This window comes from Sus scrofa, chromosome 9 (genome assembly GCF_054392235.1).
Source record: "Sus scrofa isolate SSC_HxYL_T2T_F1_AM1 chromosome 9, Sscrofa_HxYL_maternal_Yorkshire_Landrace_v2.0, whole genome shotgun sequence".
NCBI classification, from domain to species: Eukaryota; Metazoa; Chordata; class Mammalia; order Artiodactyla; family Suidae; genus Sus; species Sus scrofa.
The window spans coordinates 122,030,996-122,049,484 of NC_139391.1; the positions used below are offsets into that span (position 1 = coordinate 122,030,996).

Sequence of the window (18,489 nt, forward strand, 5' to 3'; positions counted from 1 at the left end):
TCATTAATGAAACAAACAAACTAATTAAAAATGCCTGGGCACTTTGTTTATTAACTGGAGATGGAGACCAAATGCCTTTGTAAAGCATCTGTCCTAGGAGGGCAGGGTCAGATCTGAGCTGACCCTAGAGTGTAACTAATTACTTTAGTGGGAATGGAATTTGACGCAGTGCATGTGGAACCAAACGTTGGTGCTCACGGCTGCCCTAGGATTCCACTGTCCACCATCCAGGAGTGGTCCAGGGAAGGGACTAGAATTGGCATCGTGCTAGGCAATTAACTCTCAGCCTCAGAATCTTAAGACATGTTTTTTGACCCATAGGCTCCGAGGAGCTGGTGTTTTCAAACTCAAAATGATTGTTACATAAGTGAAGAAATGGTCCTTGACTTCTCACTAGCATTTGAAGAAGCACACCTTCTTCTCCTGGTCTTGGGGACTCCACAGTTTCCTAGTTGTCTGTCACGTCGCCAGTTGCTCCTTTCCCTCCCTGATAACTCATCCTGCTCCATGGGGCTCATATATCTTGGGGTCCATAAGGCTTCGTTCTAGGCCACTTTCTCTTTTCGGTTCCTGTTTTCCTCCCAGGCAGTCTGATCCTTTCCAGTGGCTGCATCTTCCTCTCGATGTCCTGGTGGCTCTCTATGTTCATTAGGATGGAAAGGGCTATATTGCAGTAGCAAATCAGCACCAAATTCAGATGATTTAACCCATAAAATGTTTTGTTTTTGTTTTTGCCCTGGTGTGATGTGGGAGCTCTATCCCCAGACCAGGGCTCAAACTGGGGCCACAGCCGTGAAAGCGCCGAGTCCTAACTGCTAGACCACCAGAGAACTCCCCATAAAAGCTTTTTTTTTTTTCTTTTTTTCTTTCTCACATGCGCAAAGTCTTCTGTGGATTTGGCAGTCACTTCTAAGTGGTGACTCAGAGATTCAGGCTGATGCCAGCTTGTGCCACTGCCTTGTCAATAAGTGGCCTTCACGGTGGCACTGTGGCCCAGGGCAGTGGGGGAGCATAGAGCCCCCCGGCCCTGCACCCGTGTTCCCGCTTACAGCCTTTTGACTCTAGAACAAGTCACATGGTTCCAGCTTAATGGCAAGAAAGGCCGAGAAAGAAGATCTTTCTGTGTTCCGGGGGAGGGGAAAGTGGAATGGGACGTGCCAAACACCGAGATCCTTGCTAAGTCCGGTCTGGCTGTCTCCCGAGAACTCCAGCCCTTACATTCAGCTGCTCTGATGGTGTCTCCCTTCACCAGGATATCTCAGGAGTCACTCACACTTTCCAGGTCCCCAGATGAGCCCCTGTTGCACCCACAGAACCTGTCTTCTCTCAGAGCCCCTTGCTCAGCCAGCAGTTGAGTGAATAGCCATCAGCATTGTGAGCTCAAACCACAAGAAGCAGTCTTGACTTCCTCCTCTCTCTCTCGATTCCACTTCCAGTCCATCGCCACCACTGTCAGCATTACCTTCTGTCTTCAGGGCAGCCCCCGGTCCACACTGCTGTCCTCTTTCACCCCGTCGTGCTGCTCAGGTGTGTCTGTGACATGTCCATCTCCCTCCTCAGGTCTTCCAGAGGCGGAACACCGGGCAGCTGGACTTCTTCAAGCGCTGGCGGACCTATGTGGAAGGCTTTGGGGACCCCATGAAGGAGTTCTGGCTTGGTAGGACCTTTGAGCATCCACGAAGGCTGGGTTGTAGAGGGGAGATTTTCCCCTGAAAAGGTGGTCAGGGAGCTTGAGGGGGCTCACCCTATTCAGAAGAGCTCTAAGCTGCCCTCCGAGGAACCTGCCAGCCAGGAGGTTAGCGAAGCCGTGTCCCTGGGGGGGTCCTTGTGTGCTCTGGGCATGTGAGAGGGCAGGACTGTCACAGGTAGGTGGGCTTTATGCTGCACCTAAGCCCCACACAATCTGCCTGGAGCCTGAGCTTTTTAGAATCCACAGGAGAAGAAAAATATTTGATGGGGATTCTGGGCTCTCCTTGGGAGGTCACACCAGAACCTGAAATTCTGCCAGTAATGCCAGTCATTATGGCATTGTGTTCCCCTGTTTCCTTCTGCTCTCTTCTGGAGCAGATGTTCAAAGGGAATGAAATAGCCAAAAGCATCAATTGGGAAATGAAGAATTAAAAAAATCGTAACCTGAAAACTCAGTGTCTGGTAGAGTAGATGATGCTTGTGGTTTGCTTGGTTCAAAACTCCCTTCAGTGACCTGAGTGTCAGTGTTTGGACTCCCTTCCCAACTGGGGAGGTAAGTGGATGATAGCTAGAACTGGCCTGCTTGAGAGGGAAGAGTCAGTGGGGCCACCCCACAATGGTCCCCCACTGCTCCCTCCCAGAGGACTTGGTCTCCACACTCATAAGCATGACTGTGCCAAAGAAATAAGGAAGGAGAAAAGGAGCCACCCCCCAAATAGACAGTGTGGGTGGGGAGGCCCCCATTAGCAGAGGAGTTAAAGGCTAAGGCAGCTTTGGGGTCGCACTCACATACACTGGCAGGTGAGTTACTGGAATTTCGTTTCTTACTTAGGACTCGACAAGCTGCACAACCTCACCACAGGCACGCCTACCCGGTACGAGGTGAGAGTGGACCTCCAGACAGCCAACGAATCTGCCTTTGCCATATATGACTTCTTCCAAGTGGCCTCCAGCAAGGAGCGGTACAGGCTCACGGTCGGGAAATACCAAGGCACCGCAGGTAGGACAGCACATTCCCTTCCTGCCAGGTCCTCCTGCAGAGGGTGTCTGAGGATCCACCTGCCACCTGCCACGGGTCTGGGCGTGGAATAGTGTTCTGAGAAGGTGGATGTCCACAGGGACAGTTGGGACCCCACTCCCTGCAGAGAGTTGGGGGTAAACATAATCGTTACAGCAAAGAGTTCCCGTTGTGGTGCAGTGGTTAACGAATCCGACTAGGAACCATGAAGTTGCAGGTTCGATCCCTGGCCTTGCTCAGTGGGTTAAGGATCCAGCATTGTCGTGACACAGCTTGGATCCTGCGTTGCTGGGGCTCTGGCGTAGGCCAGTGGCTATGGCTCCGATTGGACCCCTAGCCTGGGAACCTCCATTTGCTGTGGGAGCAGCCCTAGAAAAGGCCAAAAAAAAAAAAAAAAAAAGACAAACAGAATCATTACAGCAATCTTTGACCATCATAAAATGGAACTTCTCTGTATGTTACATACGGACCCCTTCCCAGTAAAATCTCTCCCCTTATACCCCCCCTCCCATTTGGGCTGTTGTGCATTAGCTGATGAACCCACATTCTGGGTGATTTCCTGGAGTCTGCTCACTTCTCATTTGGCTTCAGCAGTGTGACTGCCATTCTTGGAGAATAGACATGTGGTTGGTGAGGGGAAAGGGGAGGGAGTGGGCTGGACCGGGAATTTGGGGGTAATAGATACAAACTATTGCCTTTGGAATGATGAGCAATGGGATCCTGCTGTATAGCCCTGGGAACTACATCTAATCACTTATGATGAAGCATGATAATGTGAGAAAAAGAATATATATATGTATCTGTGACTGGGTTACCTTGCTATACAGTAGAAAATTGACAGAACACTGTAAACCAGCCAAACACCAGATACAGCAATGTGTGTGTGTGTTTGTGGGTGCATTTTTGTTTTTGTTTTTCTTTTTAGGGTGGCACCTGTGGCATATGGAAGTTCCCATGCTAGGGGTTGAATAGGAGCTATAGTTGCTGGCATACATCCTAGCCTTAGCAATGCCAGATGTGAGCCACAGCTGCAACCTATACCACAGCTCACAGCAATGCCAGATCCTTAACCCACTGAGCAAGGCCAGGGATCGAACCCACGTCCTCATGGATACTAGTCAGGTTCATTACTGCTGAGCCACAATGGGAATTCCTGTGGGTGTATATTATTTAAATTTTTGCAATACTTTGTCGTAAATAAAGACAGAAGAATGAAAGTGCTGATTCAAGGAAGTATAGGTCTCATGCCACACAACTGTGACAACACAGAAATGAGCAGTTCAGCTGGAAGTGGGGGAACGTTCGCCTGGATTAGCTGCTTGTTGGATTTAAGCCAGTTGGTGGTGTGTTCAGTTGTAAAGGAAAGTACAAAATTAAGCAATGTGACGGAAACACTGGAATTATATTGCTGAGTATTTTATTTGAGGCGATATGGGTTATTGTTTTAAATACTGTATTTTAAACCTATATTTATGGTCTTTAAATCCTAACAGGTTGCTGTGGTGTTTGGCTTTGCATGTTTTTGACTTTGCTGAAACGATGTAGGAATGTGTTACCAGCCAAACTGACCGTCTAAGACATGGTCACTCCCCTTAGACTCACATGTAAAGAGATAAATAATAATATAACTTCTGCAAAGAATCAAGTAAGTGGTAAGGAGAATAAGGCGCTACAGGAGTGTGGAGAGCTGGGTACAGTGAGGACCTAGGCGATGGTTGGCTCTGAAAAGGTGCAGCTCAGATGGCAGGAAAGGGAGGGGCTCTCCCCAGGCCCGGGGGAGTCCAGGGGTGAGCAGAAGCGAGGAAATTGGGGTGTACCGTTGAAGCCTTGCAGGCCTGCTCAAAATTATCCACTCGAGAAGCCCCTGATGGCAGAGGACTATGAAGAGACACGCCAGAGTGTCTGGGGCCTTGACTGGAAGTGGCCAACTACCAATGCAAGATTTCTTTCAGGTCTTTTAATTTTTTTAAAAAAATCACTTGAGTTTTGCGTTTGCTGCTTTTTCCCAAGTGCTTAGCATGGAGCCTGGTGCAGAATGGATGAATTTGAAAGGTGATCTTGTAGGAGTTCCCTGGTGGTGCAGCAGGTTAAGGACCTGCTGTTGTCACTGCAGCAGCCAGGGTCGCTGCTGTGGTGCAGGTTCTACCCCTGGCCTGGGAACTTCCACATGTTGTGGGCACAGCCAAATAATAATAAAAATAAAAGGTAATATTGCTAGTATGACCTTTCTCTATAATCTTATGGATGTCTTATATTGTAAAGAATAGCCTTTGAGACCCAAATAGCTTTCAGAGGTTCAGTACAAGGGTGAGTTTGGTGACATGGGAAGAGACAAACCTACCAGAGGGGTAGGAACCTACCAGAGTATGAAGGATTTAGGCAACAAACATGGTAACTGTTCAGGGGTTCTGATAGGGTTTGAGGGTGGAGAAGAGTGTGTAAAACTTTTTTTTTTTTTATCTTTTTAGGGATGCATCCACAGCATATGGAAGTTTCCAGGTCAAATCAGAGCTGCAGTTGCTGGCCTACACCACAGCCACAGCAACACGGGATCCAAGCCGTGTCTGCGAACTACACTGCAGCTCATGGCAACCCTGGATCATTTAACACACTGAGCGAGGCTAGGTATTGAACCCATGTCCTCTTGGATACTTGTCGGGTTCGTTACCACTAAGTCACAATGGGAACTACCCCCCACCCTTTTTTTGATTTATGGGAAAACAGTCCTTGGGGAAAAAAACCACTGCAGCTCAAAGAGCCTGCACTGCTTTAGGTACTGTCCCTTCTTTCCTCACTGGTCCTGGTCTCCATAGGCTGGAACAGGCTGGGCAACTATTTTCTACTGTAGAAAATATAATATAAAACACAAAAAATCAGGCAGGGGAAAAAGTCAGTTAAAATACAATTGGGAGGAGTTCCCTGGTGGCTCAGTGGGTTAAGGACCAGGCATTGTCACTGCTGTGGTGTGGGTTCGATTTCTGGCCTGGGAACTAACTTCCACATGCCATGGTGCATCCATGGCAACTGAGAAACACAGATGGACATTCAGATGATTATAAGGATATTAACTGGAGAAAGGGGATTTAAAGGTGCCCTTTTGTAGGTCTCAGCACACTGCTTACCCTTGCCCTCCCCCGAGCTGTGGCTAAAATCAGATGGCTTTGGATCTCCTGGCCAGTAGGTGGAAGGGGTATGTGCATTGCAATCTCCATTATACCTGTCAGTGAAAAAAACTACTCAATGGTCGGTTTAAAAAGGAAAAGAAAAATTTTATTCAAGCCAACCTGAGGATGATAGCCCCGGTGGCAGTCTTTCAGAAAGCTCTGAGGACTGTTCTGCCTGTTAGAGGACAAAGCACAGTTATATAAGTTTTCGAGACAAAGAATCATATGTCAAATGATGTATTATTGACAGTTTACACACTCCAGAGCTACGCATACAAAGTGGTGGGGTCAGGAGTCATCATGGCCCTTTGATGAGATTAAGAGGGAGCATTATCTCCAAAGGAGGTTTGGTTCCCATGGATGCCTAGTACCCACTAAAAGGGAGGGAAGAGGCCTGATGGGCAAAGACAAATTTTATTTAAAAATTTTTCTTGGAGTTCCCATCGTGGCTCAGCAGGTTAAGAACCTGAGTAGTATCCATGAGGTTGTAGGTTTGATCCCTGGCCTTGGTCAGTGGGTTAAGGATCCAGCATTGCTGTGGCTGTGGTGTAGGTCAGCAATTGCAGCTCTGATTTGACCCGCAGCCTGGGAATTTCCATGTGCTGCAAGTGCAGCCCTAAAGAGGAAAAAAAAGGTTTTTTTTTTGGTCTTGCCATAAAACATGACCTTTATCATCAGACCCCATGGGCCTCCCCCTGCTCTGGTCTCAGTCCACGTGGCAAATACCTAGGCATCTATACCTGGTCACATGACTGCTCATTCCTTTTCTTTCCAATACCCTGTTCACTCTTGACCATGGTCATCTGTCAGTCTTCCTTTCCCAGGGTGAAGAACCTCCATCTTCAGAGACCCCATTCCTGGGACCTCCCCAGCCAAGATAGGGGGTCAAGCTCTTTCCTTGGCACCTATACCCACATCTCTTCCTGAAACCTGGTGCCCTCACCAGTCTCCTGCTGGGCCCGCACTCAGGCCTGCCCTCCCTCTATTATTCAAAGGTACCTTTTCTGAGGCCTGTCTTAATCCAGTAAATGAACTGATGCTAATGGGAAAATGAGTGAAAAGGAGTCAACATATTCGTGAATTACTGTGATTCTCCTCCAGGGGACTCAGTTTGCATTTTAACTGTGGTTAGGGGATAATTCCCATTCTAAGGTTGTTCGGGCCAATGGTGCTGATCAGTGGAGGATGTATTTTTTAATAGGAAGCCTTGGGAACCTTTGAATTCACGCAGCATTTAGGCAACTGTCTAGTCTTCCCCTGTGTACTATCATTCTCACTTTTAAATTCCGAATTGCAGTGGTGGGGTGAGTGGAGTTTTAGCTTTCCTCCTATATGCTTATTGGTCCCTGAGGAGGATTTTGAAATTTAGGAAGCTTCTGGCTACTCATGTCCTCAATGATGAGCTACGGTTTAGAGGACATGGCGTTCACATCGAAGGTGAATGTTTTTTGATATCTCTGGGCACGTGCTGGCTCTCCCCAGCTTTTAACTCTGTTGTAGCTCTGATTAGAACTAGAGAAGTACAGCGCTGGTGGAGAAGTCTGGTTTTAGACTCTGCCCCAACTCAGACTCTGTCCAGGTGGGCTCTCAGCCTTTGCTTCTACCAGCATCAAATCAGAAAGCCCATTGTTCCTCCCTGAAGGAAACTCCTGCAAGGCAGTGCCGTGTAACTTGCCTTTCTGAGTCTGCATCTTGGAGTGAGACAGGTCGGACATCCTATGAACTCTTACTTTCCAGATGCTGCTCTTCGCTTATTTGGAGATTCTAATGGGAACATAAACAGGTAGACGCTCGGAGCGGTGTGGAGGGATTTGTGGGCCAACCGATCATTGACAGCCGATTTCAGGTCCCACCTGCTGGAGATGCAGAGCTGCTCAAGCCAGGCTGGGTCCACTCCTTGGGGGCACTTGGAAATGTGACTGAGAAACGCTACCAGCCTTCAGTGGGCTGGGACCATAGATGCCAAATACCTAGGTGAAGCGTTGTTCCAAAATGCCAGGCCCTTCCTACTTTGGAGTGGATTTTTAAGTACTGGCACTTAAAAAGAAGAGGGAAAACACTGTGGAGCACCTGGACAAAGGAGGAAGCTAGAGATGGCACAAGTCACTCTCTCACTGGCTCATTCGTGGTCCCGGGATAGAACTAGACACATGGTCCCATGCCTCCAGGCCATTTATAGGGGGTGTGATATTAGTGGCTTCTCCTGGCCTGAGATGCCTCAGCGGGGTCATCTGTCCTGTCTCGGGAAGTGCTAGAGAAGAAGAGTTGGTCCCAGAGTGGTATTTCAATGAGATGCATGCTGACCAGCTCAGCTGCCCCACCCCTGGGGCTTGGATTCAGAGCTTGTTAGGGATCTGCCACCAGCTCCTCTCACCCACTACCGAGGAGAATGAACCTCCCACCCAAGCCATTAGAGCAGACGGACACTTATCTCCCATCAGTGTGTTCTCCTAAAACTCCCGTAGAAGGGAGGGAGCCTAACCACCTTTTTTACTTTATCTTCCTTAGGGAGATAAGCTTAATAAATCAGAACACTGTCTCAGCCAGGGCCTGATGACCAAAGAAAAGTTAGTTTTGATTTATGAGCACACTTACTATCTAGACTCTGAACATCAGTGTGGCTTCAGTTTCTAGAAAGTAGAAAATCTATCTGCAGGGAAAAAAACTCCTACACTCCGGCCACAACCTGTTTGGCCTTTCTTTATTCCAGTGCCCAAGGTTAGACAACCACAAACAAATCTTTAAGAGCCTCTGCCCAGATTCTTAGATAACAGCTCTGGGAACTACATGTGCAACTTAGGTAAGTTGGGCTCATTGAAAGTGTTACTGAGGGAGCCATTGTGTGTTATTTTGAGCTGTAGGGATCTGTCTGCAGGAAATCGGAAGAGAGGAAGAAATGTATGTGAATGAAGTTCTCCCTTCTTTGGAGAAAATTATTGGGGGCGGAGTGGTTTTGCTGTGTCTTAGGGGCCCAGATGTGAAGGAGCCACTGTTTGCACCCCCAAGTCAGAAGGACATGCTGGGACTTTCCCTTTACACAGTGTGTTGTCAACCCTTTATATATCTGCCCCCAGCCACCCACAACTAAGTTATTGAGAGCAAGGACCTCTGCCTGTCTTCCCAGAGTCTAGCATGGTGCTGGGCCATAGCAGGTGTATTTGGTGTTTCCGGATTGAATGAATGAAGTTGCAGGACAGAAGTTCTCAAATATTAGTTGGCAGCAGAAGGGCTTACGGTCATCTAAAGGCCTTGTTAAAGCACAGACTACAGAATACAGCCCTAGAGCTTCTGATTCAGTAGGTCTGGGGTGGGCCCGAGAATGTGCATTTCTAACAAGTTCCCAGGTGATGGTGATGATGCTGCCGGTCCAGGGACCGCACCTGGAGAACCATTGATGTAGATGGTTGGAGACCGCTCGCTTCCGCTAGCATAATGGAAGCCAGCTGTTGAAATAAGGATGCCACAGAGGAATCGGCATCTCAGAAAGAACTCTGGGCTTGGAATCTCAGGTCAGAGAATTGAGCCCTGGCTCTGCTGCTACTTGTGAACTGTGGGACCATGACAAACCCCTGGAGTCTAACTTTTGTGTGTTTGTTTCCTCATGGGATTAAGAGTTGCCTGACCCACCCCTCAGGCTTGTTGTGGGCACCAGACAAGAATGTAGGTGTGAAGGTGATGGGTAACTCAGATATCAGATTAAATGGAAGTATTGTTATTGTAGGAGCCAAACTTGATGGAGCTTGGGATTGCCATGAGTCCGAATTGCCTTTTATGAGCTGAATTTAAAAGTCAGTTTATAAAAGGATGACAGATATGGTGGAGAAATAATAGAATAATTAAAGCTGGTTTCTAGAGAGGATGTAATGAAGCACTTAATTGCACCTGTGTGCCCAGATGGGCTGTGGAAGATCAGGTGTGTGTGTTAAGAGGGCGTGTGGGAGGATTAATAAGGAGACTCTTCTTATTAAGAAGAGTCAAGCTGGGCTTTGAGGAATGGTGAAGATTTGGATTGATGAAGGGCAGAGCGAAACCGGTGAGCTGAGGCATGGAAGGTGGACCCCCCCTACAATGGACGTAGAGGCTTGCCACAGGGCCAGTGGGCTACGAGATGGTGCAAAGCGTACAGTCAAGTAACATGCCAGCAAGGCCAGGAGGAGTAATTCGCCTCCCTGTGGGAGGAAGTAGGATGTTAGGTATGAGATGATGAGATGGATGCTTAGGCTTTGGAAGGGCTAGGAAGGCTGTTGTGTTCACAGAGGCCTGGAGAGATAAGAACAGGCCCCAGTGGCAGCCATGGGAGCAGGGGTGTGTGAGTGATCTGCAGAGGGAATGGCCCCTGACGGGTACGGCAGGAACGTCAGACATGTCTCCCAGGTTCCCAGTCTGGGTGACCGGGAGGATGCTCAAGCGGAGACGGAGCACGGGAAGGGCGTTAGCTGTGTGAGAGGGTCAGGTACTGTGGGTCTGTGGAGATGTTTGGTTTTGGATCCTTGGATATTTTGCTGTGAAGCCTCTAAGTGCAAAAGCTATTAAAGCTATTGGAGAGACAGCCTGAAGTTTGGGTGACAGGCGAGGAAAGCGAATTCGTTCGTCTGTATCGTGTTCTCATTTTGGTGATCTTGAGAAGAAGGTGCCTCCTGGTGGATCCCTGGCATTTTCATGCCCGGAGATTGTCCTGTGAGTCCTCTTTTGGGCTAGAGTATGATCACGCCCTCGGGGGTGAAACTTGGGTTCACCTGTCTCCCCTCTTCGCTCTCACAGGTGACGCGCTTACCTACCACAATGGATGGAAGTTTACAACCTTTGACAGAGACAACGATATCGCCCTCAGCAACTGTGCGCTGACACATCACGGTGGCTGGTGGTACAAGAACTGCCACTTGGCCAACCCCAATGGCAGATATGGGGAGACCAAGCATAGTGAGGTAGGTGACAGGTGAACATCTTTCTTTGTCCCATATTCCGTTCCCAGAATGCCACCCTCCAGGCTGGTTTGGCTGCCTTACCCCTCCCAATGCCAATAGTCAGGGCAGGAGGGCTGTTCCTCCAGGCTTCATGGCCTTGAGGTCAAGGCCCTCCTGGCCCATTTGCAAAAGCCCCTTCCCACTGGTGCTGTACTTTTACTCACTGCAGGCGTGGGACTCAGGCTGCCCATTGCTTCACAGAGATGATACGGGTCACACACCGTCTCACTTTACAAGTTCACACATGGACTGTCTAGGTCAGCTTGAGCTGCTATAACAAAATACGATAGGCTGGGTGGCTTAAAAAACAGACATTTATTTGTCATGGTTCTAGAGGCTGGGAAGTCCTAGATCAAGTTCCCAGCAGATTCAGTTCCTGATGAGAGCTCTCTTTCTCCTCGTGGATGGCTACCTTTTCACTGTGTCCTCACTTAGTGGAGAGAGAGAGAGGGCTCCGGTCTGTCTTCCTCTTCTTATAAGGGCACTAATCCACCATGGGTGACCTAGGCTTATGATGGCATCTAACCCTAATTACCTCCCGAACACCCCACCTCCAGATACTATTATGTTGGGGGTTAGGGCTTCAATATATGGATTTTGGCGGTGGGGGGGGGCACAGACACTTCATAACAGACACTTGAGAATTCTTTCTAGTTGTTCTCCCACTTAAACCAGAGCTATTTTTCTCAGTCCTTTGATGACAGGGAAAATGAAGTTTTCTGCCTTAGGTCAGACCCACTCTTGGATTCGAATCATCCAGAGCCACCCAGAGTCTGCCCAGGATGCTATGCTAAATCGTGCTCTCCATTTCAGGAGTGTGCACAAGGGCCAAGAGGTCTTAACGGCTCCTCATTCCTCCCTTGCTCTGAACTTTCCTATCAGTGATTTCCCAAACCTCCATGCCCCGTGAACATCATCTTGACTCCTCACCAGCCATGGGGCCTGTCTCGATCTGCTTCTGGAAAATTGCATCTTTGTTCCAACTCAGCATTAATTCATCCCCTCTGTGAACTGTCAGAGTTTCCTTCTTGGGTTTCTAATTTCCTATCCAGGGTCTTGATCCCAGCCTTCAGGGAGTCACCTCTTCCCTAACACCCTCCTGGTACCAATGTGACTGTAAATATTAGTACATCTAACTTTCAGGTATGTTCCAATTCCTTAGGTCCTGACCAGGCAGCAGGGACTCCCAATCCTTATGTGATTTTTTTCAAAGGCAAGACGAAATTTGCCCCCAGGGAAGCCAAAGAGGGTGGGCCCATGAATCATGGTGGCAGCATGTAGGCTGACTCAGGGAAGCCTGTGATCAGAGATCGGATATTTGAAATGAGCAGCCAGCGTGCCCTAAACCATCCCCATATTTGCTAATAAAAGACATTCATCTGGTTAATGTGCTTTTCACAGTCTGCAAGGCATTTAGCTTCTTGTTTATTATTTACCTCACAAATTAAAATACATAAAATTGGTCACTTGGGCTCTTTATTGGCCAGGTTGCAAGGTTATTAAGTGAATTAAATATTATTGCACTCACCAGTCAAAAGTCATAAAATGAAATTTAGTTTTCAGCAGGCTATTTGTTACCCCAGAGCTAATATCTAAACAGTCTAAATTGAAAATGATTTTACACAATTGGCCAATTAATATGTTTATTTTTGCCTTTAATTTTTTGGAAATGAGGAAGAGTAAGGCAATGGTAATTTGCTCATTGCTGGCCAGGTTGACTGGATATTATCTTTGCCGCTGCTCTGGCCACACCCACCTCTTGGGCAAACATCCCCTTACTCCAACCACAGGGGCTTCTTAGACATCAGCCTGTCTAACCTCAGCTGCCCAGCAGAGGGCGCAAGCTTCTAGATTCCACCCTCACTTCCTTTCTATAACCACCCCAGTCATGGGTCTCTTTTTCTCTCCCCTAAGCAGAGACGGTGTGGTTTCCTTTGCAGATAAGCATCCTTTTGTACCATAACGTACCCCGCCTTCCCCCAAGCGCCTCTTCTTAATGTTAGCTTGTTTGTTTATTTAACCTAGGGGGTGAATTGGGAGCCCTGGAAAGGACACGAATTCTCCATTCCTTTTGTGGAGTTGAAGATTCGCCCCCATGGCTACAGTGGGGAGCATGTCCTGGGCAGAAAGAAGCGGACACTAGGAGAAAGTTCGAGAACATTTTGATGGCCCATTTGTGCACTCATCGCTGGAGAGGAGAGAGAGGAGACCAGCCTGGAGTTTGGACCGCATAAGCATGGGGTGGGGTGGTAGTGCTGACTGGTTAAGGGAAGTTTGAGAGTTGCTCACAGCCTCTGACATCTGAGATGACTAGATAATCTGCAGGACAAAGCATGTCACCAGGCTTCCAACCCTAGAGCTTACCTCTCTGTCACCGGCAATTTTGTCCACCTACATTGGGGGCCTGAAAACGCAAAAGTAGTTGCACAGTGTGATGGGAAAGACAGCACTGGGACTGCAAGGTTTTCTGGTCTATCTTCAATAACAAATACATGGTATTAGGAGGAAAAGTGAAAAAAATTATCTAGGACTTCACTCATTGGAAATCTCTGGAAATTGGTATAATCACACACACACACACACACACACACACACACACACACACAATTTAAAGCTCTGCTAATACAAATCTTCTGTATAAAAAGAAGCACCAAAGAGGTTTTCTTTGATGACAAGGGGCTGACATAGCTGAAGTTTACCTCCCATTACCACTGGGTTTTGAGGAAAAAGGCATAAATCTTCCCTAAAAAAAAAAAAAAAAAAATTTGCTGGTGTTAATGAGGAAGGATAAAGCGAACCAAGAGGAACCAAGAGGGGTTCGAATTTTGCCAGGTCCTGACTGGTGACCGACATGCTGGAGCCCCTGCTTTCACGTTACTGCTGTTTTCCTTGCCCCCTCTCCGGCCGTCTGCATAATCACTTCCAAGGTCTGCATATGTTGTGAATAAATTCTCACTTATTTCAACTTTACATAGTTTGACTGTCTTGGTCATTGCTCCCTCCCCAGGACTCTTCTGTGACTCCCCTTCATGTCCCCACGTCTTCAGCCTCCCTCCCCTCCCCAGCCCCCCAACTCTTCTCAGACCCTGCAAGTGCTCAGCACCAGAGGCTTATTATTTGAACAGACACTTGGCAATGTCAGATCCTTTTGGCTTATTTTCCCATCCCTTTGGAAGCCCTTTTCTGTAGCAAAGTCAGGGATCATTGAAGTAACTTAAATTCCTATCCAAGAAAAGAAAATAATAAACCACTTGATTAAGAAAAATTTGCCTTGTGTTATTTCCCCCACCTAAGTGCACTTGAATTCTAAATTTAACCTAAGTGCAAGCGAAGGTACCGTTTGTTCATTGTAATGGAATTTGGTTGGCTGAGGCCTCTTACTGGCATGATGGCAAATTTGGAGCCAGGAGAAGGGAGTGAATGGGGAGGAAGATAAATAACCCTAAAAAGCTGCGGTCCTCCTCCAGGAAGTGGGTTCTCTAGGTTTAACCTCTGGCTGAATGCTGAGCCATACTCGAAACAGTGTTTGTCAACCTTGAAAATTTTCAGCATCCCTGTGGCCCCCTACACACTTGCACCGAGCAATAGCTTGGTAACCACTTGATCTGATGAGGGGTGGTCTGGATGACAGGGGGTGTCAGTGTTGGGGGTGAGTGTCTCATTGATTGAGAATTTAAGTGTCTGCCTGCTTACCAGGCAGTGTCTGGGCACTGGGGAGACAGAGGTGAGCTCACAGACGTGAGCAAGCCAGACACAGTGCTTGCACTACTGGAGTGTGTGTGCTGTCATTTTTTCACTCATTCACTCATTCATTCAGCAAATATTAAGCCCTATTATGTGCTGGGTTCTACGCTAAGCCCTGCTGCCTTGGAAGTGAATCATACACAAGCTTCCTGCCCTCGTGCTTATAGTCTGTTGGTGGAGACTGACAATAAACCACAGATACACATTCAATTCTCAGATGTGCTAAGTGCTACTAAAGAAAAACATAGTATGATTAAGAGAAGGAGGTGGAGATGGGTGGCAGAAGTAGGGGACTCCACGGCCGTCTCTGAGGAGTAGATGTTTGCAGAGACTGGCCGGATGTCTTTAGTCTTGATCTGGTTTCCTCAGGGCCAGAGCCTGGCTAATTTCCTTGTGCATTTTAAACGTCCTTTTGCACAGCTTCTCAGCTCTGAGGCTTCTCCTCCACTGTTTGCACGTAGAGCCCGCACCTTGGTGGCTCAAGAGCCCTGTCCTCATTCCAGCGTGTGCAGGCTTTTTTTTTCTTTTTTTTTTTTAAGAAAAGAAAGGCCTCCTTTGCAAAGTGGCTCAGACCCCGAAATGATTCTGAGGGGGGTGGGAGTGATGGTGGGTAGTGTTTGCCTTATGTAACCCTGTTTGGGTGTCAGTCCTACCTGGCGAAGCAGGATCGCTGGGCCCCAGCCCTTGTGACTCAGCAGCTCTGGGCCAGGGGCTGCTGCTGCCTGGGTGACTGCTCACGCTCTGAGGGGCTCTGGCAGAGGGGGGCAGAGGTGGGCAGAGGAGGCCACCCACCGCTGGCCTGTGTGCTCAGGAGGCATCTGTGATGGCAGCGGCACAGCCCTGTGTTCACCGACCCTGGTATTTTTCCACTGCTGGCCAAGGAGAGGGCCTGTGGGAAACTGGAGTTGTTTCCTGCATTCTTTTACCTGTGAGATCCTTGCTGCCCTGAAGGGACACAGCAGGAAAAAAAAAAAAAAAAAAAAAAACCCTCAGTTGACCCTTCAAGGATTCCACTGGGGCAGAGAAGGAAGTGGAGAGAAGTTCATTTTCAAAGGATGTTTATCTGACTGAAGAGAACATTCCAGACCTAAACCTCCATGCCTAGCTTCATTTTAACATGAGCAGTTCTGGCTGCTCCTGCTCTGGTTGCTGAATATAATAAGCCTTGGGAATAGATTGCTGGATAGACCCACTTTTCCAAAGGACACTTAGAGCCAGGTGATGAGCTGTCAGTTTTTTTCTTTTTAAATCTTGCTTTTTTCCTTTTTTTTTTTTTTTTTTTTTTTAATTTTTTTGCCATACCTGTGGCATGTAGAAGGTCCTAGGCCAGGGATCCAACCCCTGCCACAGCTTCAACCTGAGTAGCAGCAGTGACAACGCCAGATCCTTAACCCCCTGTGCCACAAGAGAATTCTGAACCATCAGGGTTTTGAAGCTTAAGGGACAATTCCTACCTGTTAGGACGAACCAAAGAAAAAAAAAAAAAAAAGCTGTCATGGAAGGAACAGGCTGCAAAGCCAGGTACTAGGGTAAAACCAGGACAGAAATGTCACGGCAGTTGAGGAAGTCTCCAGCCACTGCGGCACAGTGGGGCAGCCACGGGGACAGACCAGGACAATGGGCACTGTGATGGGGACAGTGCTGTGAGCAGGGCGGGGGCTGTGGAGAAGGCAAATCAGGTGTGATGTCAGCCTGACATCTGGAAGGATGAACCTGAATTTCCCAGGGAGACACGAGAGGCCTGGGAAAAGGCAGGGCACCTTGGAACGAGCCCACTTCATGGCAAAGGGTGGAGTTTGGTGGGTTTGAGGGACAAGGCTGGTTTCTTGGTGAAGTGAGGAGTGTTTGGTAGGGAGCCATGATAGAGAGGTGGGCAGGGACTCGCAGCTCGCACGGTGAACACGGTAAACCAGAATCAGCTGTTGGGTAGACCCATCCCACTTCACCTCCAGAGATGCTGCTTCAATGGGCCTCAGCTGAGTTCTGGACCGCTGATGTTTTTACAGCTCCAGGGGCTTCTAACATGCACGTGGGGTTGAGAACGGGCTAAGATGAAAAAGAGGGCAGTGGAGAACACTCAGGGGTGTTTAAACCTGGGAGTGATACATGAAGTGAGGCTTGTAGTTTGGAAACATCAGTCTGATGATAACATAGAGATTGGAGGGAGGCATAGAGGTTCTGGGGAAAGGATGGAGAGTCGTGGACAAGGGCTATTCCACCAGGCACCGTGTGCTGACTTCCTTGGCCTGTGGCAGAAATGGTGGGAAAGAGGAGAAGAGCCCAAAGGAAAAGATATTTAGGAGGAAGAATGAAGAAGATTGGAGGGGGATGGGTGGTAAAGGGAGGGGGAGGGGTTCTTTGGGGGCTGAGTTTAGAACTGGTTGCTCCTAACAGTAGCCTCCTCTGGGAAGAGGGTCCCAGGCATTATGTTTGTCACATGACATCAAAAGTTCTGCTTTTAAACTCAGAATTCTCAGGGATTCAAGGACCCTTAAAGCCAGGGAATGCTGAAAGAGCCAGGGAGAAAGATTAAGAATGACTCAGAGGGATGCTGTGAAGGAAAAGGGCCCGGTCTGGTGCGTGAAGAGCGAGGGGCTGTGGACAGGGTGGAGTGTGAGGGCCGGCACAGCACTGGCAGCAGAAAAACAAGTGTAAACAGTGAAGGCTCTAGGCAAAACGTAGTCATTTATTGGATGAAGTCTTCCGTTAAAAAAATTTCGAAGTCTTTTCCTTAAGCCCTTCAGGGGAGCGAAGGAGAGGATCAGGAAGACGTTTCTGTCAATAAAGAGCACGGATCAATCAATACGTTTGCAGGGGCCGCGCTGCGCAGCGCAGCGCAGGGGCGCGCTCTACCCAGCCGGGCCAGCAGATGGCAGTGTGGTCCTACTGGGAACCTCTAGCCTCAGCGCCACTTTCCTCTCCTCCCTAAGGGGAAGTTCTGGGGGTCCTCACTTTTCTTCCTTCCTGGGTAATATGACCTGGAGAGTCAGCCTGTAGGGTACGACTCAGCATCCAGCCAGTGCTTGGCGGCTGCGCAGGCAGTGTTGCTGCATGAAACAGGTAACTGGGAAACACCTTGCAGAGATCACCTATGAGACTGGAGTCCCTCACCGCACCTGGTCTACAGGGCTGGTGGTCAGGCAAAGGGGTGGGGAGGCCTGCATGTTGAAAAGTGAAGGGAGCACCCCTGGAAGGGGTTTTGGGCAGTTCCTAAAGTGCAAAGAAAGCCACTTCCCAAAGTTATGTTAGTTGGTTGTTTCTAACGGGGGCGGGGGGTGGGGGACGGGGGGAGATGGGTTGAGTTCAGATTCCAATGGTATATAAAGAAGTCAGGTTCTCCAGTTAGCCCATAAAAGCCTGTTCATTCTGTAATACAGATAAATTGCAGTGCACGAATAGTGACAGAACTAGAAAACGAAGGTATTTTAGTATTGCAATTTAAATAAAACGGGACACAAAATGGAACGAAAACAGTTCTTTATTTCAGCAAGTGAAGCAAATTAGTTTTGATTAGAGAGGGCTAAGAGCAGATGAGGCTGGCTGTGTAGTCTATGCTCATCTCAGCCTGTCAATAATAACCAGTGTTGTGGTTGGACTGGCCCTTGGGCCTCTTATTATGATTATAAGACACCTTTCAGCAATAACCATCAGGAATCTTTGAAAAAAACACAAAAGTTTATTACTTACAAGACCTGAAAATTACACTACACACCTGGAGCATATAGTAAGGTTGAAGGTGGGGGAGGGAAGAGAAAACCAGCACAAGAGTGGGAGTGAGCATAGGATTCTGCTTTTATTGGGGTCTTCTGTGGGGGCCTAGGATTTCAAGGGCTCACTCCTTACTGCTGAATTTAAAACATAGGAGCGGAAATTTAAAGTGCAGGAAAAGGAGTTCCCGTTGTGGCTCAGT

At 48.2% G+C, this 18,489-nt stretch overlaps 1 protein-coding gene and 1 long non-coding RNA gene across 16 annotated transcripts in view; both read left to right on the forward strand.

Moving 5' to 3' along the window:
- Window positions 1-13,805, forward strand: part of TNN (tenascin N) — a 68,859-nt gene extending 55,054 nt beyond the window's left edge. For all 3 annotated transcript variants that reach the window (XM_021063658.2, XM_084977649.1, XM_021063659.2), the window contains 4 exons: window positions 1,561-1,657; window positions 2,522-2,689; window positions 10,633-10,796; window positions 12,861-13,805. In XM_021063658.2, coding sequence (XP_020919317.2) covers window positions 1,561-1,657; window positions 2,522-2,689; window positions 10,633-10,796; window positions 12,861-13,001 — 570 coding nt within the window. In that variant the 3' untranslated portion in view covers window positions 13,002-13,805. The remainder of the gene's footprint in view (window positions 1-1,560; window positions 1,658-2,521; window positions 2,690-10,632; window positions 10,797-12,860) is intronic.
- A 3,684-nt stretch (window positions 13,806-17,489) lies between these two features.
- LOC102162878 (uncharacterized) overlaps window positions 17,490-18,489 on the forward strand; it is a 462,928-nt gene continuing 461,928 nt past the window's right edge. For all 13 annotated transcript variants that reach the window (XR_014816285.1, XR_014816295.1, XR_002335933.2 and 10 more), the window contains exon 1: window positions 17,490-17,639. This is a non-coding gene — a long non-coding RNA (uncharacterized LOC102162878). The remainder of the gene's footprint in view (window positions 17,640-18,489) is intronic.